General features: G+C 32.3%; 3 protein-coding genes and 1 long non-coding RNA gene across 4 annotated transcripts; 3 read left to right on the forward strand and 1 right to left on the reverse strand.

Annotated features, from left to right (window-relative positions):
- Positions 1-834: 834 nt before the first annotated feature.
- On the forward strand, positions 835-2,244 carry LOC105780150 (NADPH:quinone oxidoreductase). Its single transcript, XM_012604295.2, has 3 exons — positions 835-1,077; positions 1,158-1,349; positions 1,706-2,244. Exons 1-3 carry the CDS (start codon positions 981-983, stop codon positions 2,008-2,010), a joined length of 594 nt encoding a protein of 197 aa, XP_012459749.1. The 5' UTR covers positions 835-980; the 3' UTR covers positions 2,011-2,244.
- Positions 2,245-6,546: 4,302 nt separating this feature from the next.
- LOC128031885 (NADPH:quinone oxidoreductase-like) lies at positions 6,547-7,951 on the forward strand. Its single transcript, XM_012604294.2, has 3 exons — positions 6,547-6,816; positions 6,898-7,089; positions 7,447-7,951. The coding sequence occupies exons 1-3, from the start codon at positions 6,720-6,722 to the stop codon at positions 7,749-7,751; spliced, it is 594 nt and encodes a 197-aa protein (XP_012459748.1). The 5' UTR covers positions 6,547-6,719; the 3' UTR covers positions 7,752-7,951.
- Positions 7,952-11,475: 3,524 nt separating this feature from the next.
- On the reverse strand, positions 11,476-14,651 carry LOC128040521 (uncharacterized). The gene is made up of 4 exons (XR_008195057.1): positions 14,596-14,651; positions 13,743-13,820; positions 11,795-11,999; positions 11,476-11,687 (listed from the first exon to the last, which is right to left on the reverse strand). It is a non-coding gene; the product is annotated as an uncharacterized LOC128040521 (long non-coding RNA).
- Positions 14,652-22,870: 8,219 nt separating this feature from the next.
- On the forward strand, positions 22,871-24,217 carry LOC128031954 (NADPH:quinone oxidoreductase-like). Its single transcript, XM_052629789.1, has 3 exons — positions 22,871-23,076; positions 23,158-23,349; positions 23,641-24,217. Exons 1-3 carry the CDS (start codon positions 22,980-22,982, stop codon positions 23,943-23,945), a joined length of 594 nt encoding a protein of 197 aa, XP_052485749.1. The 5' UTR covers positions 22,871-22,979; the 3' UTR covers positions 23,946-24,217.
- Positions 24,218-24,964: the final 747 nt, after the last annotated feature.

A 24,964-nucleotide genomic window follows, 5' to 3' on the forward strand; every position in this document is an offset into this window, starting at 1 on the left:
AATGAATCATCAATGTTTACAAATTGTGTAATTTGATCCTTTTATAGTTTTACTTTTCTTTATGACCCTTTCCAATATTATCCATCCATTTGATTTGATGAAAACAGTAGCAACAACAACAACAAGAAACAATATGACCCAAATTTTAAAAAATAACCAACTCAATTGCTTGAAAATAAAAGGCACTCGCTTCGTTAACTCAATCCAATTGCAAGTTGAACAGCTTAAAGAAAATTTAAAACTCAATCCAATTGCAAGTTGAACAACTTAAAGAAAATTTAAAATCTTTTTGAGCTTTGATTTGCTTCATCAATGACTAGTAGCTTAAGCTAACAAAAAATGAATTAATTACCGTTGAGTGACTTTAGTCATTTGAAGCATAAGAAAAGCAATATATGTGGGGATTGTGTAGTTTAATAATAAACAACTTTTAAAAAAAATATATTTCTAATTTACACATAGTATATTAAATTATATTTTCATGTAAACAATACGATAAAATTAGGAAATGCATAAACATTGAGCACTATTTAAAAAAATTAAAACTAAATGATGCAGTATATAAAAGTTGAAGATTAAATTTTTATCACGCCAATTTTAAAAACTACCACTCATCTTCCTATTAACCATTTAACTTAAAAAAAGTTAAATAATTAATTTTATAAATTTTTATAGTTTGAATGTGAAAAAACCCCTACCGGCTATCAAGATAGTTTAACAAGAAAAATGCCTTGCTTAGTTTAGGGAAAAAAAAGCATCTTTATTGATTATTCTATTCCACCATTAATCTCCGATTAATCAAATCAAATTATCGAAACTAAAAAAAGAAAACCCACCAACTCCAATCGTCATCGATGAATCATATCCCAAACCATTTCATCAATTTCCCCTCCCAAAGCTCATCCTTCCACCCTCCTATATAACCCACATAACTAAGTTAATCTGAGGGAGACGAGAAAGTTGTAAGATATAAGAGCAAAATGGAAGCTGCTGTAGCATCGAAACCTGTAATTAAAGTTGCTGCCATTTGTGGGTCTTTAAGGAAAGCCTCTAACAACAGAGGCTTAATTCGAACCGGTAAATATTTTTTCAGTTTGGGTTTTGGATTTTGTTTTTCTGGGGAATATTGATTTGTTTAATTTCTTTTTTTTTTTCAGCTTTGGAGCTTACCAAGGAGTCCATTGCTGGGATTCAAATGGAATACATAGACATTTCACCACTTCCAATGCTAGATACAGATCTGGAAGTTGATGGCAAGTTTCCCCCTGCGGTTGAGGCTTTCAGGCAGAAGATTTTGGAGTCTGATAGCATCCTTTTTGCTTCCCCTGAATACAACTTTTCTCTTACTGGTATCTTCATCCCCTTCCCCCAATGCTTTCCTACTTTTTTTATTTATTTATTTTTACTCTATGGAACGGTGTCTTTAATGTTCATTTCATTAACAACTTTATATCTGCATTTGATGTATAAATCTATAACTTCTCAAATGAATCAGTCATTTATAATATAATCACAAAGTATAGGTTTATTAATTATATATGCACTCCCATCATCTCAAATATAAATCCATCCTTTATATATATGTATGAAGTTGTATGGTTTGGATACTAGACAGTTTACTAGGATAGGATTTATCATTTTTAGGATTCCTTTTAAACATCAAAACAGTCCATTTCACATTACTTCATTATATGCACCATTCCAGCGCCTCTGAAGAATGCACTTGACTGGGCTTCAAGACCACCAAATGTATGGGCAGATAAAGCGGCTGCCATCGTAAGCGCCGGAGGAGGCTTTGGTGGTGCGCGATCACATTATCATCTTCGCCAAGTTGGGGTTTTCCTTGATCTACATTTCATCAATAAACCCGAGTTTTACTTGAATGCGTATCAGCCTCCGGCAAAGTTTGATAGCGATGGCAACCTTATTGATGAGGATTCCAAGGAGAGAATGAAGCAAGTTCTTCTTTCCTTGCAAGCATTTACCCTCCGACTCCAACCTAAAAACTGAGTAAACCAATCAAGTGTTTCAGTCTTTTCTCAACTCTTCCATTGTTATTGTGATGGATTGCAATTTGCTGTCATTTTCAGAGTTTCTTTTGAAACCAATCAAGTGTTTCAGTCTTTTCTCAACTCTTCCATTGTTATTGTGATGGATTGCAATTTGCTGTCATTTTCAGAGTTTCTTTTGAAATGGTGTTCTTATGTACTAATAATAACAAATGCTACTTGGAAGCATAAATAACGGTTTAAACGTTATAGTGTAGCAAAAAAGATCGAACATAAATACCTCCAGTCATTGTCTGAACTAAATGCCAAAATTCAAATGTTGTTACACCACTGTTGAGCACGTCAAACCATCGATGAAGTCGTCAAATTTAGCCATACGAAAAATTGAAAACTGCCAAAGTCTTCTAAGCATTCGAAAACTTCAATAGATGGAATATTTTCAGAAACTTGTTTTTGGTCCTTAGGGGCCTTTAAGCTAGTTTGTATTTATAGTGGTGGTTCCCCATAAAAAAACCATCAATTCCACTATCACGCAAACATCCACTACCACATAAACAAGTAGCGGGCAACAAAAGCGGGGGCATGGGAAACGTAGGAATGACCTCACGAACCATAAGGAGTTTCAACATTTTCCCATTTGGTTCGTATTGTCTATGAAAACTTAAAGTCAAAACATAATGCACGAATCATGACAATATTTTCTCTTAAAATTTAAGTAGTATCTTCCATGTACCACAATATATTATGTCTCAACGCTTTAGCCCAAAATTTTTAATAAATAAACCCAATGTTTATTCCAGGTCCAAATTAATTTAGTGGCATTTCTCGATATAATCAAATTAATATGCGCACAAAATATGAGAAACATCAAACTTAACAAAGTTTCTTTATAATCATTCTTACAACAAAAATTTACAAGGTGGGAAAAGTCTCATGGTGATAACATGATCCTTAATTTTGTGTGGTGGCATGCCTTTAGTCAAAGGATCAACTAACATATGCTCAATGTTAATGTGCTCAATGATCACTTTCTTTTCTGTAACATGTTCCCTTATGGCTAGATACTTAATGTAGATATGTTTACTTTGACTTTGACTTTTGTTGTTCTTAGCCATAAAGATAGCAGTTGAATTGTCACAATATATCATCAATGATCTAGAAATCGAATCCATAAGTTTAAGCCCAGAAATGAAACTGTTCAACTATATTCCTTGTGAGGTAGCCTCAAAACATGAAACAAACTCAGCCTTCATAGTGGAAGTAGTAGTTAAGGTATTTTTGATGCTCCTCCAAGATATAGCTCCACTAGCAAACATAAATATGTAACCTAATGTTCATTTACGTGAATCAGCATAGCCAACAAAGTTTTATAATATTTATGAATTTTTTTACAAATTTTTATAAGTTTTTTTTAACATTTTTAATGATTTTATTAAAAATTGAAAAACTATGTGATACCATCTAATTAATATGTCAATTGATCTATGTGGTCAAAGATAAAATGAAAGGCTTATTTTTTTTAATTAATGAGAAAGGCCGAATTGAATTTGAATTAAGTAGAAAAACTCAATTAGTTTTTTTAAGGAATTTTTATACATATAAGCTTAATAAAAATATATAAAAAAAATCTTACTCTCTCCCTGTCATTTTACTCACTTCTCCCATATATTCCAGAAAGGAAACTCATCCTACCAAAACCGCTTTGGTTCCAAAGCTCAAACTGCTTTATGAATAAACTGGTCAAGAGTTTTAGCCTAAAACATTGGTTCAAAAGGCTAACCTGTTAAAAGTAAGGCAATCAAAGTAATTTATGACATTTTTTCTGGGCATCGTTTAAATCTATTTTACAATTCATATTCGGAATTTATGACGATTTCTCTTAACAATATCATTTTTAAAATTTAGATTTAGATGTCTTCTTGATAATGTAATATGTCTTATTATTACACTCAACACTTGATGATAGCTAAAAATTATTATTAGCAATGAAGGCGGATCCCGGAGGTAAGCCTCCGATCACCTGACACTAATAGAATCTAATGTATGAGGTCAGCCAGTAGCCACCTTCATGGCAGCTTTCTAATAATTTCTTTTTCATTTTCTAAACAAAATTGTATGAGAATGATGATGGCGGCTCAGGAAGATACATGATATTATAGAATTTTCTAGTTTGGCAGAGTGAATAAATGAGTAGGAAACTTGGCTTCTAGCTTTTGGGGTTAAGTTGGAGTAACTAAACAAATAAAGGGAACCAAATTATAAATAATAAATAGATGTTTCACTACGGTTTTAGGCCTTATTTACTATTGTTTAAAAAAAATATACTTTTAGAAAGGAGAAATTAAAATTTTAGTTTTTCTCTATTAAAAGTGTTTAATTATTTTCACCCTTCAACAATACGATACTTTCTTTCTTTTTCTTGGTGCTTAATTACAAATATGTTAAAATCATTAATTAAAATAAAAAAATATTTTTAAAATAATGCAAATGTGTTAATATACAATTACAAATATTTAATGTTTATATTTAATTATTTAAAATAAAGTTTATATATATTCTAAATAAATTTTATAACAACTAATATTTGTTGCTTAAAAATATTTAAAATTTAAAATTTAAAATTTATATATTAAAATATTAACAAATTATAATAAATTATTTTTATATTTTTACTAAAATATAATAATATTAATTAATTTGAATATTATTTAAATATATATTTTGTTACTTGATAATACCATGTCTAAAATAGATATTTTATTTTTCAAAAATACTTTTGATAGTAATACTAAATACTCAAATTTTAAATCAAAAATTTTAAAAATACTTTTACACGTCACTTTTTAAAGCACTTTTAAAAACAATACTAAACTAACCTTTTAAGTCACAAGCGCATTCGATGACCATGCTTGCACATTTATTCTATCTATATATATGAGAAAGGTTAAATTTCAAAAGTAGAGACTAGGAGCAGAATTAAACCTACCATCTATCATCTCTATGTCACTATTATAGCTTCAAAGCGAATTCCGATTGCAACTCAAAGCTAAATTAAATACTTTGCTTTTCAACTGTAAATTATATTAATGAGTTATTTTTGGCTATTTATGAAAAGTTACAAAATAATCACTTAACTGTCTAATTATGGAAAGTTAATGTGGTAGCTTTTAAAATGAGTATAATAATAATTTTGACCATCAACATGTATACACCATACCAATTTACTCTTGATTCTTACCATATCTCAACCCCAACAACGACACATGGCAGGACATGGTACAACTTGTTAAGGATCCCCCGTTGGATGCAACTCATTAATAACCCTCCAATTAGCACCCTTTAGGGTGACCCTCCGTTTAAGACCATCTGTAACTAACTCTTCGTGGATCCCTTTGAGCCATATTAGAAACCATCCACTATAAACCTTCTACAGGGACTATTGAGAGACCACTAAAGTGTAACAACCTTGTATAATCTTTGTAAGGAGAATGTCAAAGTAAGATCACATAGTACCACACATGGTGACAACTAACCTGTAACGACCTTGCTACCTAGTCAACCACACAAGCAGGCCTACCATTCGTATTGTCGATTACATAGCACAAGCATATAAGAGGTAACCTCTTTATATAACCCAAAGTACGAGGGACAAGGGATCCATCTTTACCCACAACAGAAACCTAAGTATCCTCATTACTTCTTTTTCCTTTCTCCTCACTCACAACCTCCTATTCCAACTCTTCGTTTGTCACAAGAGAATCAACCCTCTAGTCACCACCACTTTCTCCTCCTTATCTCCTTCTTGTTACACACCTATATCAACTATTTAAAATACATGAATCCTCAATGTTTACAAATTGTATAATTTGATCTTTTTATAGTTTTACTTTTCTTTATGACCCTTTCCAATATTATCCTTCCATTTGATTAGATGAAAACAGTAGCAACAACAACAACAAGAAACACTATGACCCAAATTTTAAAAAATAACCAATTGCAAGTTGAACAGCTTAAAGAAAATTTAAAATCTTTTTGAGCTTTGATTTGATTCATCAATGACTAGTAGCTTAAGCTAACAAAAAATGAATTAATTACCGTTGAGAGACTTTAGTCATTTGAAGTATAAAAAAGCAATGTATTTGAGGATTGTGTAGTTTAATAATAAACAACTTTTAAAAATATATATTTCTAATTTACACATAGTATATTAAATTATATTTTCATGTAAACAATACGTTAAAATTAGGCAATGCATAAATATTGAGCGCTATTTAAAAAAATTAAAACTAAATGATGCAATGTATAAACGTCGAAGATTAAATTTTTTATGCGGCCAAACTACCACTCATCTTCCTATTAACCATTTAACTAAAAAAAATTAAATAATTAATTTTATAAATTTTTATAGTTTGAATGTGAAAAAACCCCTACCGGCTATCAAGATAGTTTAACAAGAAAAATGCCTTGCTTAGTTAAGGGAAAAAAAAGCATCTTTATTGATTATTCTATTCCCGTGGTCCAAATCACACCAAATCAAATTATCGAAACTAAAAAAAGAAAATCCACCAACTCCAATCGTCATCGATGAATCATATCCCAAACCATTTCATCAATTTCCCCTCCCAAAGCTCATCCTTCCACCCTCCTGTATAACCCACATAACTAAGTTAATCTGAGGGAGACGAGAAAGTTGTAAGATATAAGATCAAAATGGAAGCTGTTGTAGCATCGAAACCAGTGATTAAAGTTGCTGCCATTTCTGGGTCTTTAAGGAAAGCCTCTTTCAACAGAGGCTTAATTCGAACCGGTAAATATTTTTTCAGTTTGGGTTTTGGATTTTGTTTTTCTGGGGAATGTTGATTTGTTTAATTTCTCTTTTTTTTTTCAGCTTTGGAGCTTACCAAGGAGTCCATTGCTGGGGTTCAAATGGAATACATAGACATTTCACCACTTCCAATGCTGGATACAGATCTGGAAGTTGATGGCAAATTTCCCCCTGCGGTTGAGGCTTTCAGGCAGAAAATTTTGGAGTCTGATAGCATCCTTTTTGCTTCCCCTGAATACAACTATTCTCTTACTGGTATCTTCATCCCCTTCCCCCCATGCTTTCCTACTTTTTTATTTATTTATTTTTACTCTGTGGAACAGTGTCTTTAATGTTCATTTCATTAACAACTTTATATCTGCATTTGATGTATAAATCTATAACTTCTCAAATGAATCAGTCATTTATAATATAATCACAAAGTATAGGTTTATTAATTATATATGCACTCCCATCATCTCAAATATAAATCCATCCTTTATATATATATATATGAAGTTGTATGGTTTGGTTACTAGACAGTTTACTAGGATAGGATTTATCATTTTTAGGATTCCTTTTAAACATCAAAACAGTCCATTTCACATTACTTCATTATATGCACCATTCCAGCGCCTCTGAAGAATGCACTTGACTGGGCTTCAAGACCACCAAATGTATGGGCAGATAAAGCGGCTGCCATCGTAAGCGCCGGAGGAGGCTTTGGTGGTGCGCGATCACATTATCATCTTCGCCAAGTTGGGGTTTTCCTTGATCTACATTTCATCAATAAACCCGAGTTTTACTTGAATGCGTTTCAGCCTCCGGCAAAGTTTGATAGCGATGGTAACCTTATTGATGAGGATTCCAAGGAGAGAATGAAGCAAGTTCTTCTTTCCTTGCAAGCATTTACCCTCCGACTCCAACCTAAAAACTGAGTAAACCAATCAAGCGTTTCAGTCTTTTCTCAACTCTTCCATTGTTATTGTGATGGATTGCAATTTGCTGTCATTTTTAGAATTTCTTTTGAAATGGTGTTCTTATGTACTAATAATAACAAATGCTACTTGTAAGCATAAATAACGGTTTAAACGTTATAGTGCAGCAGAAAAGATCGAACATAAATAACTTCAGTCAATGTCTGAACCAAATGCCAAAATTCAAATGTTGTTACACCACTGTTGAGCACGTCAAACCATTGATGAAGTCGTCAAATTTAGCCATACGAAAAATTGAAAACTGCCAAAGTCTTCTAAGCATTCAAAAACTTCAATAGATGGAATATTTTCATAAATTTGTTTTTGGTGCTTAGGGGACTTTAAGCTAGTTTGTATTTATAGTGGTGGTTCCCCATAAAAAAACCATCAATCCCACTATCACGCAAACATCCACTACCACATAAACAAGTAGCAGGCAACAAAAGTGGGGGTATGGGAAACGTAGGAATGACCTCACGAACCATAAGGAGTTTCAACATTTTTCCATTTGGTTCGTATTGTCTATGAAAACTTAAAGTCAAAACATAATGCACGAATCATGACAATATTTTCTCTTAGAATTTAAGTAGTATCTTCCATGTACCACAATATATTATGTCTCAACGCTTTAGCCCAAAATTTTTAATAAATAAACCCAATGTTTATTCCAGGTCCAAACTTTAGTGGCATTTCTCGAAATAATCAAATTAATATGCGCACAAAATATGAGAAACATCAAACTTAACAGAGTTTCTTTATAATCATTCTTACAACAAAAATTTACAAGGTGGGAAAAGTCTCATGGTGATAACATGATCCTTAATTTTTTGTGGTGGCATGCCTTTAGTCAAAGGATCAACTAACATATGCTCAATGTTGATTTGCTCAATGATCACTTTCTTTTTTTTTAACATGTTCCCTTATGGCTAGATACTTAATGTAGATATGTTTACTTTGACTTTGACTTTTATTGTTCTTAGCCATAAAGATAGCAGTTGAATTGTCACAATATATCATCAATGATCTAGAAATCGAATCCATAAGTTTAAGCCTAGAAATGAAACTCTTCAACTATATTCCTTGTGAGGTAGCCTCAAAACAAGAAACAAACTCAGCCTTCATAGTGGAAGTAGTAGTTAAGGTATTTTTGATGCTCCTCCAAGATATAGCTCCACTAGCAAACATAAATATATAACATAATGTTCATTTACGTGAATCAACATAGCCGACAAAGTCTGAATCGGAGTAGCCAATCACCTCCAAATTGTTTGATCGTTTGTACATAAGCATGTAGTCCTTTGTCCCTTTAAGACATCTCAAAACTTTCTTTGCAATTTTTCAGTGGTCAATATATAGATTACTCTGATATCTTCTCAATATTCTGACTGTAAATGCAATGTCAGGTCTTGTGCAAACTTGAGCATACAACATGCTTTCAACAATAGAAGCATATGGAATATTTTTGATTTGCTCCCTCTCAAATTCGTTCTTTGAGCACTGGTTCAAATTGAACTTATCACCCTTCACGATAGGAGCAACACTCAATGAACAATCTTTCATCCAAAATCTTTATAAAACTTTGTTGATATAGGTTTCTTGAGATAGACCTAAGTTACCACGATGTCAATCACGATAAATCTTAATGCCAATGCATAAGACACATCACCCATATCTTTCATATCAAATTTTTTAGAAAGAAATTATTCACCTCATGTAGCATACCCCTGTCATTTGTTGCAAGTAAAATGTCGTCCACATATAGAATTAGAAAACAAATTTTACTCCCACTGACCTTCTGGTATATGCATTGATCCATAATATTCTCAACAAAACCAAATAAATGGATAACTTCATGAAATTTTAAATACATGGACTTCTTTAGCTTGCATACCAAGTGTTCACCATCACTAGAGGAGAATCTTTCAGGTTGTCTCATATATATCTTTTCCTCTAGGTCACCATTGAGAAAAGTGGTTTTCACATCCATTTGTTGCAACTCAAGGTCAAAATAAGCTACTAATGCTAACATAATGCTCAAGGAATCTTTCTTAGATATATGACTGAAAGTCTCAGTATAATCGATTCCTTCTCGTTGAGTGAATCCTTTTGCAATGAGTCTAGCTTTATATCTTTCTATGTTCCCACTGAGTCTCTTTTTGTTTTGAAGACCTATTTACATCCAATGGCTTTTACGCCTTCATGCAACGACACAAGATCCAAACATCATTACTTTTCATGGAATTCATCTATTCTTTCATAGCATTGTACCACAATTTTGACTCTTTGCAACTCATAGCTTGTGAAAATGACTCGGGATCATTCTCAGCTCTAATATTATAGTCAGACTCTTGCATATACATAATATAATCACTAGAAATTATTGATTTCCTTTCTCTGGTAGATCTCCTCAATGTTGAACCAACATTTTCTTGTGGGTCATGTTGTTCAACTAGTTGTTTAATAATTTCCAGATTTTCTTGAACAACTTGATTTACTATAGTGTTTTCAGCAGCTCATGGATTTTCATTGATTGGTTGCTCAACACCTGGTTGAGCTTGAGGGGTGTTATGTATGATAACTAATCTCTCACTTGAAGTAAAAAGTTGACTCACGGGAATTGTGTCCTGATATAGATCGCTCCCACTAATTGAGTAATTCTTAAGAAATTTTGCATTTCTCGATTCCATAATTTTAGTGCTATGAGATGGACAGTAGAATCTGTATCCTTTGAACCTTTCGGCATATCTAATGAAATACTCACTAATGGTCCTTAGGTCTAGTTTCTTTTCTTATGGGTTATAAACTCTTACTTTAGATGGGCATCTCATACTCGTATATGTCGCAAAATCGATTTCCAACCTTTGAACAACTTAAAGGTGTCTTTGGGTTAGCCTTGGTTGGAACTCATTTTAATATATACACAACCATTTTGGGAGCTTTAACCTATAAGGAGTTAGGCAACTTAAAACTACTAAGCATAATTCGCACCATATATATTAAAGTTTAGTTTCTTCTTTCTGCAACACCATTCTTATCAGGTGAGCTTAACATGGTGTATTGGCCAACTACATCGTTATCTTGAAGAAACTTTGCAAATAGACCAGGTGTTTGTCTATCCTTATTGTATCTACCATAATACTTACCACATCTATCAGTTCTCACAATATTGATTTGCTTACTGCATTGTTTCTCTACTTTAACATTGAAAACTTTAAAGGCTTATAATGCTTCGCTTTTGTGATGAAGCATGTAGAGATACATGTATCATGAGTAATCTTCTACAAAAGTGCTGAAGTATTTTTGACATTGCACATCTATATCTGGGCAACATATATCAGAATGGATGATTTTCAATATGGTCAAACTCCTCTTGGAACCTTTCTTTGACTTGTTAGTTTGCTTGCCCTTAATGCAGTTTATACAAGTATTGAAATTAGTAAAACCTAAAGTACTAAGTTCCCCACCATTTACTAATCTCTTAATCCTTTCAATGGAGATGTATCCTAATCTCCTGTGCCATAAAATAGAGGAATATTCATTTATAACACAATGTTTAATACCATTTTGAACGTGCATAACATTATAAGTGACATTATTTTGAAAATTAAGAGAATAAAGACCATTAGATAAAACATAATTTCCAACAAGTTTAGATTTATAAAATAAACCGAAACTAGTGCTTGAAAAACTAAAACAATACCCAAAGGGTGTAAGTCATGAAATAAAAACTAAATTTCTAGAAAAACTGGAAATACAAAAAGTCTTTTCTAAAATTAAAACAAAGCCACTCTTAAGTACTAAGTCACATGTTCCAATTGTTTCCACATACAACTCCATCTTATTTCCTGAATAGATGTGTCGCATAGCTCCCACTGGTTCCTCTAGATTTCTTAATCCCTGTAAGGAATTTGAGATATGCATTGTAGAACTAGAATCAATCCACCATGTGTTATAATTCACATCAACCATATTCAACTTCAAGCAAACAAGTGAGATTGATTTACCTTTCTTTTCAATCCAACTCTTGAACTTGACACAATCCTTCTTTAAGTGTCCCTGCTTTTTACAAAAGAAACACTTGGTCTCTTTCTTTATGTTAGCTTGGGGTTGCATTTTAGCCTTCCCCTTTTGCTTAACTTGAATCATCTTCTTTCCTTGAGTAACCGTCAATGCACTCTCTCTAGTCTCTAGTATGAGTTTAGCCTCTTCCTGATCACACATGGTCAAAAGCTCATTGATAGACCACTTATACTTATGTATGTTATATTAGATCTTAAATGACCCATACTGAGGTGGAAGAGTGTTCAATATAAAATGCACAAGGAAAGATTCAGACATTTCAACCGCAAGTGCTTTGAATTAAACTGCTAAATCTCTCATCTTGTTCATGTGATCACGCACACCTTTCACGGTTGTGAGTTTCATTGATGTGAACTTCATGATCAGGGTGCTGAATAATGACTTTTGAGAAGTTTTGAATTGTTTTTCAATAGCCGTTAATAATTTTTGGACATTCTCATAATGCCCAATTGAGCTATGAACATCAACAATAACCTTACTCATTATGAACATGATACTTAAGCGATTAGATCACTCTCATTTTTCATGCCGAGCAAGATCAACCTGAATGCTGGTTTCAGTAATATATGGCTTAGATTTCCTTATGGCATAGTCAATATCCAAGCATCCCAATTGGAGAAGAATACTCTCCTTCCAAATATTAAAGTTCTTACTAGTTAATTCAGAGATATCTACTATATTATCAGACATAGTCACAGGTTGTAAAAATGCAAAATAAATGAACCTATATGCTTAACGAAAATTTGAGGCAAAAATAAATCATAGTTTACTAATGCAAATTATGTCAATAATGAATCTAGTGATATAAAAATTACTTGTGGGCTAAATTTTTAATTCAATTTGATCCATTTTATGGTAGAATTGTTTACTATTCTTTTGATAAAAATAATTAAATTTATTTTCATAATTCCTGTGAGTAAATATGAAAAGTCATTTAATAATTTTATCTTAATTAATTATGCAATGAGATTTAATACTTATGCTTTCCGTATGTGATTTTTAAATTTAATAATTTTATTTAACTAATGATGTTGTGGCTAGTCTTTTAATTACTAAATAAAATTATGAAAATCACTTAGCTAGATATTAATCCTTAAATTTTATTCAAGATTGTTGCTAAGCCATTATGCAACATCTAATGTCTATAAACTTTATGACATCATTACTACAATAAATAATTTCATTTAATTAAAGTTTTTATGGCTAATTTTCTAATTAAATAAAATTATTTGGATCCTTAGACATATATTATAAATTTTATTGCTAAATACCTTATGCAATAAGTCTAACAGCTTTTATGCACCTAAAAAATTACGAAACTAATAACTAGATAATTCACATACAACCATTTACTTTAGACACATACAAAATATTCAAACAACAAATTTGTAAAATTTTTCACTATATTATTCATAACATAATTAATTTTAGAAATTTCAATTTAATAAAATCCAAGGATTTTGCAAAAGAAATTTGCAAAAAAATTCTCAAAAATGTTTAAAAATAATTCAAAGAAACATGATATTGTTATTTTGAGAAATCAGAAACTTTTAAAATCGAAGTGTAACAACCCTATACCTGATCTAACCATACAGACCCGGTATAAGACTATTACATTTGGTGCCAAAACGATTATGGCTAGATATTGTTTAAACAAAACATTTATACATAGCATTATAACTTACCAACCATATTTGCAAACATACATATAGTTTTATTAATTCATTTTATATATATATATATATATATATATCAAAATACGTAAAATACCTAAAAATAGATAGAAGTCCAAGAGTTTACATTTTAATTCCTAACACATGGAAGCATAACTGACTGTCTATGTACATGCCATTTTAATTCAAAATATGGTACCTACTTCTGAAGCTCTTGAAGATGTGATGAGATGAGGAATCTTCTTTCCTGACTTTACCTCTTCGACTCAAATTGTACCTACGGGTTAAAATTAAACGCGTTAAGCCGGTGAAGGCTTAGTAAGCACTACAAGAATAAACAAATAAATAAATCTAAACAAAATATGTCAAACTCATTCTGTTATTACGTATTTACGTACGTATAAGCTTCATAAAACTTACCTTAGCATTTTAATGATTCGCTTTTCCACAAATCATAATCTTAGCCCAAAGTAGATTTTATAGAACACACCGGATATACGGAACAAATACAGAGGTGCATTGATATGCACTAATGAACAGAGAGCACTAAAGTGCTATACAGAGAGCACAGATGTGCTAAACAGAGAGCACTGACGTGCTAATAATCAGAGAGCACCAACGTGCTAGTAGTCAGAGAGCACCAATGTGCTAATAATCAGAGAGCGCACTAAAGTTCCTTAATGGCATGCCACTAATATCCTGGTAGTTCTAAATTCCATCTACTTGGGCATTAAAACTGAATCTCATTCAATTAAATACTTTATAGAATTATTTCGAAAAAGATTTCTCATTTCTCCATCATTACAATTTAGTGCACATTTCACAATTCACAATTATCACACCATTTTCACATATATACACTTTTGTCACAATATTTACTTAATGTTCAATCAATATACCACTACATACTTTCCATCTATAATTTTCTTTACAAACTTCATAATTCCATAATCTTTTATTTTACTTTATTTTATTTTATTCCCAAATAATTCTATACTATAATATAAGCATTTAAATAAAATAATTTTAAAAAATAAGCTTGTAGTACTTACAACAAAAATGTTGAGATGATATCTTCCTTCACTCCTTAGCCTTCTCTTTTCCTTTTCTTCAATTTCATATAAAACACATAACATTTATATATTAGAAAAAACAATCAAATAACTTTCCTATATGATTTAATAAGAATAAACATATATGATATAATAATTTCATAATTTCTTACCTTAGCTAATATTTCAATTTAATTCATAACTAAAATTATTTCCATTTCTATCACAATCTATACATTATTTTTACTTAAATTCTACTTACAACTTGACTTAACTCTCAAATTTTCACTAATAAACCTTAATTTCAATTTCTTATAATTTTACATTAAACTTATAACTTATTTCTCAATTTAATCTTTTCCCAATCCTAGTTTGAATTTCCATCAACTCAACCTCTAATTCATCCACTAATTCAATATAAACTACATAAAAAATTCTACTAACTTTCAAAATTTCAACATATACTTGCTAATATTTTGATCTAGAATCATAAAACTCAAAGATTTCAAGAAAGGGACTTAATTTGACTTACCAATTTGAAATTGAACCTAAAAATCCCTAATTTTCTTCTTTACTTTTCTTTCTTTCTTTCTCCCTATTCCGTTTCGAATTGTATTCTGTTTCTTTCTTTTCATTTCTTTTCTTTTGTTTTATGTATATAATAATAATATAATATTATAATAATATAATATAATAACTTACTTATTAATTAAATAACATAATATAATATATATAACTTAAATTAAAAAAATATCTTAGATATTTCATTTGTTATGCCGCCTCAATTTTAGAAAAGGCATAATTGCCTATTTGGTCCTTTTAACTTTCTTTAATTTATAATTAAACTTTCATACTTATTTCAATCTAATCCCTTTTCCTAATTACTTCTAATTGCATCAAATTCTCCTAGTCAAAACATAATTAGACACACAACTAACTTAGTAAATATTTATAACAAATATTTACAAATCGATTTAGGAACAAAGTCCCGAAATGTATTTTTATTTAATCTATTTAAATAAATTTTACCATATAATCAATAAAGTTTTATTATCAAAATTTTCATGCAACCTTCCTATCATAATATAGACCATATCACAATATCAAAATAAATTTTCTTTCTAACTCGGATTTGTGGTTACGAAACCACTATTCCGATTTACTGAAAATGGGTCATTACACGAAGAATGCAGATTAATTTTGCTCTGATACTAAATGTAAGCATAAATAACGGTTCAAACGTTATAGTGCAGCAGAAAAGATTGAACATAAACACCTTCAGCTATTGTCTAAATCAAATGCCAAATCCAAATGTTGTTACACTACTGTCAAGAACGTCAAACCATCGACAAAGTCGTCAAATTTAGCCTTACGAAAAATTGAAAACCGCCAAAATCTTCTAAGCACTCGGAAACCTTACTAGATGAAATATTTTCATAAATTTGTTTTTGGTGCTTAGGGACCTTTAAGCTAGTTAGTATTTGTAGTGGTGATTCCCCATAAAAAACCACCAATCCCACTATCACACATGCACCCACTACCACATAAACAAAGTAGTGGGAAACAAAAGTGGGGGGATGGGAAACATGAGAATGACCCCACGAACCATAAGTAGTTCTAACACTATTTGGACAAAGGAAGAAGCTATACGCATTTGATTGTCCACTACCTTTTAAGCAGCCACATCTAAATGCATGTTACTTCAATTATTATTATTTTTAAAATATTTATATGTGAAATATATTTGGATATATGGAGGATATACATATCATAAAAATATATGAAAAATACTTTGAGAGTGCTTGTGTTGAGCGCCAATGCTGTTGAAATCGAAGTTGCTGGATTGGACAGATCGAGAGTCGGTTGGTACATCGGTCCGGAGTAAGATGAAAAATCAATTATGTAACACCCTCTACTCAACCTGATTGTCAAGTCTGGGTTTTGGATACTACATAAATCAGGATGTCTTACCACCACTTTTTGTTTCGGGTTCAATTACATATTTAAACAACGTAGGTTCTAAAGTATAACTAAATTTACAACTCATTTTTTACTAGAAATAAAACTTTAAATCAGTGATTCCTGCGATCGGTTACAAATTTTGGATAGAGGCTCAAAAATACTTGTAAGCGACTTGAACCTTGAGGCAAAGCCTCTACGAGTGGCCATTTATACACATGCAAAGTTGCCACGTTCACCTAGCACTTTGTAGAGTCTAGATTGGTCCCTCTCGCTTACTGCATCTGTAACAACCCTAACCCTAATCCGTCGCCGGACCAGTATGGAGCATTACTAGACTTTTCATATCAAATACAAACATTTCATATTATTTAACATACATATTAGAAACTAATCATAATCACTCATATTGTCCCTTATATGAGCCCTCAGAGCCCAAAATACACGTTAAAAATGAATCAGGACTAAACCAAAAACTCAGAGAATTTTTTGCAAAATTTCAAAATTTTTCTTAGGTGCAGGGGACACAAGCCCGTGTGGCTAGGCCATGTGGATCACACAGTCAAGAGAAACACCCGTGTCTTGGGTCGTGTAGGCATTCGAAATAGAGGCACACGGTCGTGTCCCAGACTATGTCCGTACCCGTGTAACTCTCTGACTTGGGTCACACGGCCAAGCCACACGCCTGTGTGCTAGGCCGTGTAAGAGTACTAACTTATGAAATTAAAGTGTAGGGGTCACACGGCCAATCTACACGCGCGTGTGCTAGGTCGTATGGAAATACCTGAACATTCTGTTTCTCAATTTTAAGGATGCAGGGGACACACAGACAGACCACATGCCAATGTGCTAGGCCGTGTGTCACACACGGCTGAGACACACGCCTGTGTTTCTGCCCGTGCAGATGAAAATAGGCCATTTTAAGGCCACATTTCTCACCCATATTTGATTTCAACCTAGATGCTTTAAGTTTAACACTCGTAGGCCACAACAAGACTATCAATACAACCAATTCCTAGCTCTAAAAATGTCATATTATCACATGCATCTAGCATTCTAATTTACCATATTAATCAATTTACATATTTGATTACTTATATCTAGCATACTATACCAACTCATTCACCAACATGCCTATAAATTATCCATAAATTAACCACACTTAACATATCAAGCATGATGATGACTACTCATACATATATAAGTTGATTGGAAATATAAACAAAATGTAATTCATAATATTTACACAAACCAACTTTACTCAAAACCATTCCAACCCTATACATGCCATATAAACAATAGTGTACGTTTTAAAAGCTACCAGAATAAGCTGGATAATGTGACTTGATGTGTTGACCCAGTCTCCCGACCTCACGATAATCTACAAAGGCATTAAACAACACAAGTAAGCTTAATAAAGCTTAGTAAGTTTGATGGGTTAAACGTAAATCTTACCGAACCTACTATAACAGGTCAATTAAATAAAATCATTCAATGTAAACTTCCTACCAATCAAAACTTCAAATGATGAATACACTTATTTCAAATCAAAACCAATAATAAACAACAATTCTTTCAATTTCAATTATATAAGTCACTTACCAAATCTTACCAAATTGGAGAACGGCTTACAGATAAGAGTACATCATTTTCAGAAGCCCGAAGGCTGAACAGAAGCTCATGAGAGCTAAACAAAAACGCTTAAGGGTTAAATAGAAGCTCAGTAGAGCTGAATAAAAACTCATTAGAGTTGAACAGAAGCCCGTGAGAGCTAAATGGAAAGTAAACATGAAGGTTCGCAACAAATTCCGAACCTCGATTTACTTGGGTAATTTGTTATCACTTTCCTCGAATGTCGTCAATTTGCCACATAATGAATGTACTCAAATCCCGCGTTCCATTTACCCCGAATATTCAATTCAAATTTATAAATTTAACAATATTTTATTTTCAACAATAGAATAAATATATAATACTATTCATCAATTTAATAGAAATATTAAAATTTAACCGTGCAAACTTACCTGGGTTAAATTGTAAGATTTGCAGAAGTTCATGGACTATTATGCTAATTTTCTTTTTTCACGAGTGTCTACGGGCTTTTGATCTAAAATATAAAATTACTTATTCATTAGTATATATTTCAGTTCCAATTCACTTCACAATTAATACCCCACACTTTTTTGAATTTACACAATCGCCCTAACTTTTACAACTTTTACAATTTAGTCCCTTAACTAATTAGTCTATCAAATGAGCTAATTTTTCTCAATTGATAAGCTATCTAAAAATTCTAGGCTGTCATACAGCCCTTCATAAATAGAAATTTAATACCAAACCCTAATATTTATCCTTTTCATAATTAGGTCCTAAAATCAATATCTAACAAAATCACTATGTAAAATCATCATACAATAAAATTAAAGCTCTAAACCCATGTCATTTCATCAAAAAAAAATCCAATATTCATCAATGATAACTTTCAAAATTTCCAATAAAATAAAAAACTAATGAAATAGCTAGTTAGACCTAATTGTAAAAGTTTTAAAAGCACAAAACTTACAAGAGAAAGGCAAAAATTAAACTCACATGAACCTAAAATATGAAAACCAACTTTAAGAGCTCTTCAATGGTGTTTTTGGATAGAAAATCCGAGAAGAAATGGTCTAGAAACTATTAAAAATCTCATTTGGCTATTTTAATTTTATTTCATTTCCAATTTTGCCCTTAAATCACATGTTTTTGTTTTCTCTTCTGCTTATGCCGCCTCAGCCATCCCTTGTGTGTCAATTTTCCCTTTTAGTCCTCCCTTATTTACCATTTAGGCTATTTAATCACTATTTTTTTAATTAGCAAGTTTTGCACCTTTTTCAATTTAGTTCTTTTTAATTAATTAAATATCAAAACGTTAAGATTTTCTAACGAAACTTTAATACTACCTAAATGACACTCCGTAAATATTTATAAAAATATTTATGGCTCGAATTATAAAATTGAGGTTTAGATACCTTGTTTTCTAAACCACTTGACCTAGGTTTTTTTCACTCAAACCTAATAGTTTATTCTGAAACATAAATTACTAATTCAAAATTCTTTCTAAAATCATGTTTGTCTGATAAATACTAAATAATACAATTTATGAACTTATTCGTCGGATTTGATGGTCTCGAACCACTGTTTCTGACACTACTGAAAATCGGGCTGTTACAAATTCTTTTTAATTAACCTACATTCAAAGAAAAATCTGATAAGTTCAAGGGAACTTAGTGAATTCCACATATAAAATTTTATAAAATGGGTGAGACGTTCAGTACAAAATTTATCTCTCTAATAACCATATTCAATAATAATGGTGGTCGACGCTTGGCAATTGCCCAAGTGATTTCTATATCTGTGGCCTTTCTTAGAGTTCAATGTCCTCACCGCCTTGGAGTGCTAGGGCTTATTGGAAATGTCGGGACCCTTGATCTGTCAAAATATCCTCAAAGAAGGTTTCTTAACACATGCAGTTCCTACTTTAGAAGCTCAACGAAATCCTTGCCTTTCTCATTGGCTAGATCTGACCTCCGCTTCCCTTATCTTTTGGTGCACTTTACTGGCCAGTCGGCCTTAGGCATATACTTCTTCTCAAGAGAACTTGATTCAACCCATTCAACTCTTCGGCTTACCTTTTTCCATAATATTAACATATGTTCACAACAACGTACTAGTGCATACTCAACCATGCCTATTTACTTTGCATGGAATCCATAGCTTCCCTAACAGGCTAGCATATGCGTATATTATGAGTACCTTTTTATTTAAAGGGCCTCTCTCCCTTTTTGCCTTAATTGGGGTTGGTACATAACCTTAAAATTTCTTACTGTTTTGGTGGTCCACTTCTCTTAACACGCTGACTCATTTCTTAATGTGACTTATGAATCCAATCACCCGCAAACTCTATTTTCACCATTGACTTTCTTCATGATTCGTAGGATTTCCAATTACAGTCCTCATGTCCTTACACCTTAGCAGACTTCCCATGTTACAGTCCCAGTTGACTACCTTGTGTTTGATGTCTCGATGGACTACCATGTGTTTAGTATCCTGATGGACTACTATGTGTTTAGTGTCTCGGTGGAATACACAAAGGATGTCATAGCGTCTTTCAGCTATAGTCTTACTCATTTTTATCATGATGGCATAACATCTTTCAATTATGGTCTTACTCATTTCTGGCGTATAACCTCCGATCAGACCCATGACCTAACCATGGTCTTTCGTATTCACTTTTCCTGTTGCATTCCTTCAATTCCTCTATTTCACTGTTCCTAACCTTGGTGCTCGAACACTGCAGTGTCCCTGTCGCAAGGCCTAAAGCTTCGCTCATCACGGGTGCACATAAAATCACTGTATGACGATATCTAACATAATCACCCATTTTCCCTTCCTAACTTTGTCTAATCCCGACAATGATTCCCTTACATGCATTACATGCATTTTATGAATGAAACATCGTGGATCGTGCCTACTAAACTAAAATGGCAGATACTCATAGACCTATGTTGACTTTCAACATAATTAGCATTTCAGGGTTGTAGTGTAAAAACTCACATTGTTTTCTTGCCTCATTAGGTTAGCTTCTTCGAACGCTAGAGCCTCCTTCATCCTGGTAGTTAAGCATGGCAACCATGTACCGGTTAAATTAAATGTGTTCAACCCTTAAGACCCAGATTCCATGATTACCCAGAAACCTTGAGTTTTCTTACTCTACTTTTTTTCTTCAATCTAGAAATTCAGAGGGCAGTTCCTAATCGTAAGCGTCGGAGGAGGCTTTGGTGGTGCATGATCACACTATCATCTTCGCCAAGAGGGGGTTTTCCTTGATCTCCATTTCATCAATAAGCCCGAGTTTTACTTGAACGCGTTTTAGCCTCCGACAAAGTTCGATAGCGATGGCAACCTTATTGATGAGACATCCAAGGAGAAAATGGAACAAGTTCTTATTGCCTTGCAAGCATTTACCCTGCGACTCCAACCTAAAACCTGAGTAAACAAATCACTCTTTCTTTTCTCAATTCTTCCATTGTTATTGTGATGAATTACAATTTCCTGTAATTTTGGGAGTTTGTTTTTCTTTGAAATGCTGCAATTTGAAACTTGTAATCTTATGTACTAATAATAACAAATGCTACTTCGACAGAGGAAAAAAACTATATATTCCATTTAATGAGGTTTTCGAGTACTTTAAAAGATTTTGACGATTTTCTATTTTTTGTATGGCTAAATTTGACGACCTCGTTAGCAGTTTGACGCGCTCAATAATAATAACATTTAAATTTCGGCATTTAATTGAAGTAATGACTGGAGGTATTTATGTTCAATCTTTTTCGCTACTTTATATTATAAACTATTATTTATGCTTGCATTTGATACATATTTGAATATATATATTATTCAACATAATATTTGAATACATTTAAGAAGTACATATCCTAAAAATATATTGGTCGCTTAGATATATTGGTTTGTAATCAAAATACATCATACACCAATTTCTTTTAAAAATTCTGCTAGTAAAAATTCAATGAATTATATTTTATTTAGATTTCTTTTCAGAAAAATAAAATCATTTAGTTATATAAAATACTTATATTAAATCGGATAATTTAGTTTGTTCGATTACATAAATTGATAAAAGATCAAATACCCTATTTTAATCGACTCGGTAAATAAATTTTTGTTTTCATCATTTAATTAAATAAAACTATAATTTGATCATTGAATTATTTAAAAGTTTTCATTTAAGTCATTAGACTATTAAAATTGATGCCATATGACTTTCTCAAGTTACATCAATCTATGAACCAAAATTTAAATTGCAACTTTTTCTTTTCCGATCTTTGACATTGTCTTCTATTTTTAAACTCAAGCTCGATTAAGCTTGTTCATCAATTTTGTATTCGAGTTCAACTCAAAAATAAACTTAGGGTTAAGAATATGTATTGAAGGCAATAATGTAATTTAATAATATAAAAATATGTAAAACTCGATAAAGCTCACAAGCCGTTCGAGTCAAATATTACTAATTTCAAATTTAACTCGACCGATAGCTTGAGTTGCTCGAGTTCAACTCGATAGTTACCGAATCAAATTTAATTTTTTTTTAAATCAAACTTGAATAATTTATGAGCATTTACATCTCGTTTACACCTTAATTCCCATTGCGGTTGGCAGGCTGAAAGCTAAATTGACTTCCTCACTTCTAGAACAAAAACCACTTTATTGATTATTCTAATCCAGCAGTCCAAATCTGACTATTCATATTCAAATATAGAAATCATCCCAAACCATTTCATCAATTTCCTTTCCTAAGTCTTACTCTTCCACTCTCATAATTACTTTACCCAGAGGGAGACGGGAGGACTGTAGGATATTAGAGAGCAATGGAAACTGTTGTAGCATCCAAACCAATGATTAAAGTTGCTGCCATTAGTGGGTCTTTAAGGAAAGCCTCTAACAACAGAGGCTTAATTCGAACTGGTATATATTTTGTCAGTTTGGGTTTTGAATTTTGAAATTCTGGGGAATATTGATTTGTTTAATTTGTTTTTTTTTTTCCAGCTTTGGAGCTTACCAAAGAGTCCATTAATGGGATTGAGATGGAATACGTAGACATTTCACCACTTCCAATGCTCAACACAGATTTGGTAGTTGATGGCAAGTTACCCCCTGCGGTTGAGGCTTTCAGGCAGAAGATTTTACAGTCTGATAGCATCCTTTTTGCTTCCCCTGAATACAACTATTCCCTTACTGGTATCGTCATTCCCTTCCCCCAATGCTTTTCTCCTTTCAATTTTAATCTATTTCTATGGAACACTTTCTTTGATGTTCACGTGATTATGAATTTGGAGAAAAGATACTTTTCCAATAGTTCAATCCTGCATCAACATTTCCAGAGATAATATCTCTATTTTATACAATCATTTCCAGTAAATTTTGTACTTTGGAAATTGTAGACAGTTTATTAGGATGTCTCATTTTTGGATTCCTTTTAAATATCAAAACAGTGCATTTCATGTTACCTCATTATATGCACCATTCCAGGACCTCTGAAGAATGCACTTGACTGGGGTTCACTATCACCCAATGTATGGGCAGATAAAGCGGCTGCCATTGTAAGCGCCGGAGGAGGCTTTGGTGGTGCGCGATCACACTATCATCTTCGCCAAGTTGGGGTTTTCCTTGATCTTCATTTCATCAATAAGCCTGAGTTTTACTTGAACGAGTTTGAGCCTCCTGCAAAGTTCGATAGCGATGGCAACCTTATTGATGAGGCATCCAAGGAGAAAATGAAACAAGTTCTTGTTGCCTTGCAAGCATTTACCCTGCGACTCCAACCTAAAAACTGAATAAACAAATCACTCTTTCTTTTCTCAATTCTTCCATTGCTACTATGATGAATTACAATTTGTCTGTTTGAAATGCTGCAATTTGAAACTTGTAATTTTATGTACTAATAATAACAAATGCTACTTCGACAGAGGAAAAAAAATGTATACGCATTTCACTGTCAATTGCCTTGTAAGCGGGCATACCCTAAATTTATGATACTTCAATTTCTTTTTTTCAAATATTAGTGTTTGATATATAATAAATTATTTTATGGATTTTTTCTACCACATTATCTATTGTATCTTTCCAATTATTTAATGGCATTTCAGCTTCTTCTTCTTTTTATGTAATTCTCACATAATTTTGATTATTTTTTTTACCTTGAACCTTCAGCCGAATACCTTGAACCCCAGCAGCAGTGCAGCCCAATAAAAAAGCCCCAGCATCCCCGAAGCCCAAAAAAAAGAAATAAATAAATAAAAGAAGCAGGCCAGCAGCAGCTAGGCCCGTTCCAGCAGTAGCAGCCAGCGGCCCAGCAGTCCACAGCGCGGCCCAATCCTGTCCAGCAGCAGGCCTACTCGCCCAGCAGTCCAGGCCCAGGCAGCAGGCCAGCAGCCAGCCGAGGCCCAGCGCCTGCAACAGCAGGCCAGAAAAAAAAGGAGAAGAAAGAAAGAAAGAAAATTTCGAGTCGTGTAACCCGTTCAATTAAGCTCGTATTTTCGGGCTTTTCAGTAATTTATTTTTTATCCACTTTTAATTTAATTCGTGTATTTTGATGACATTTCTTTTTGAATGTTACCAGTATTGTTTTTACGCATTTTTTATTTTATTTTGTATTTATATTTTTAATTTAATTTAATTTTTTAATTTAAATGATTTTAATAAATAAGGCAACGAATCAATTTGACACTAAGTCGTTGATTTCATCACTATGTTGGGTGAATATCATCGGTTCGTGTTAAATACGATATGCCCTTTTAAAAATTAAAAATTAAAAATTTTAGTGCTTTAAAATAAAATGTTTATTTTTTAAAAT

The sequence above is a fragment of the Gossypium raimondii genome, chromosome 4, assembly GCF_025698545.1.
Source record: "Gossypium raimondii isolate GPD5lz chromosome 4, ASM2569854v1, whole genome shotgun sequence".
Taxonomy (NCBI): domain Eukaryota; kingdom Viridiplantae; phylum Streptophyta; class Magnoliopsida; order Malvales; family Malvaceae; genus Gossypium; species Gossypium raimondii.

Bases quoted from the DNA above. Each gene is read 5' to 3' on its own strand.
- LOC105780150 (XM_012604295.2), top strand. From the start codon at position 981: ATGGAAGCTGCTGTAGCATCGAAACCTGTAATTAAAGTTGCTGCCATT. The intron at 1,078-1,157 runs GTAAATATTTTT...TTTTTTTTTCAG, and splicing joins CAGAGGCTTAATTCGAACCG to CTTTGGAGCTTACCAAGGAG. The intron at 1,350-1,705 runs GTATCTTCATCC...GCACCATTCCAG, and splicing joins ATACAACTTTTCTCTTACTG to CGCCTCTGAAGAATGCACTT.
- LOC128031885 (XM_012604294.2), top strand. From the start codon at position 6,720: ATGGAAGCTGTTGTAGCATCGAAACCAGTGATTAAAGTTGCTGCCATT. The intron at 6,817-6,897 runs GTAAATATTTTT...TTTTTTTTTCAG, and splicing joins CAGAGGCTTAATTCGAACCG to CTTTGGAGCTTACCAAGGAG. The intron at 7,090-7,446 runs GTATCTTCATCC...GCACCATTCCAG, and splicing joins ATACAACTATTCTCTTACTG to CGCCTCTGAAGAATGCACTT.
- LOC128031954 (XM_052629789.1), top strand. From the start codon at position 22,980: ATGGAAACTGTTGTAGCATCCAAACCAATGATTAAAGTTGCTGCCATT. The intron at 23,077-23,157 runs GTATATATTTTG...TTTTTTTTCCAG, and splicing joins CAGAGGCTTAATTCGAACTG to CTTTGGAGCTTACCAAAGAG. The intron at 23,350-23,640 runs GTATCGTCATTC...GCACCATTCCAG, and splicing joins ATACAACTATTCCCTTACTG to GACCTCTGAAGAATGCACTT.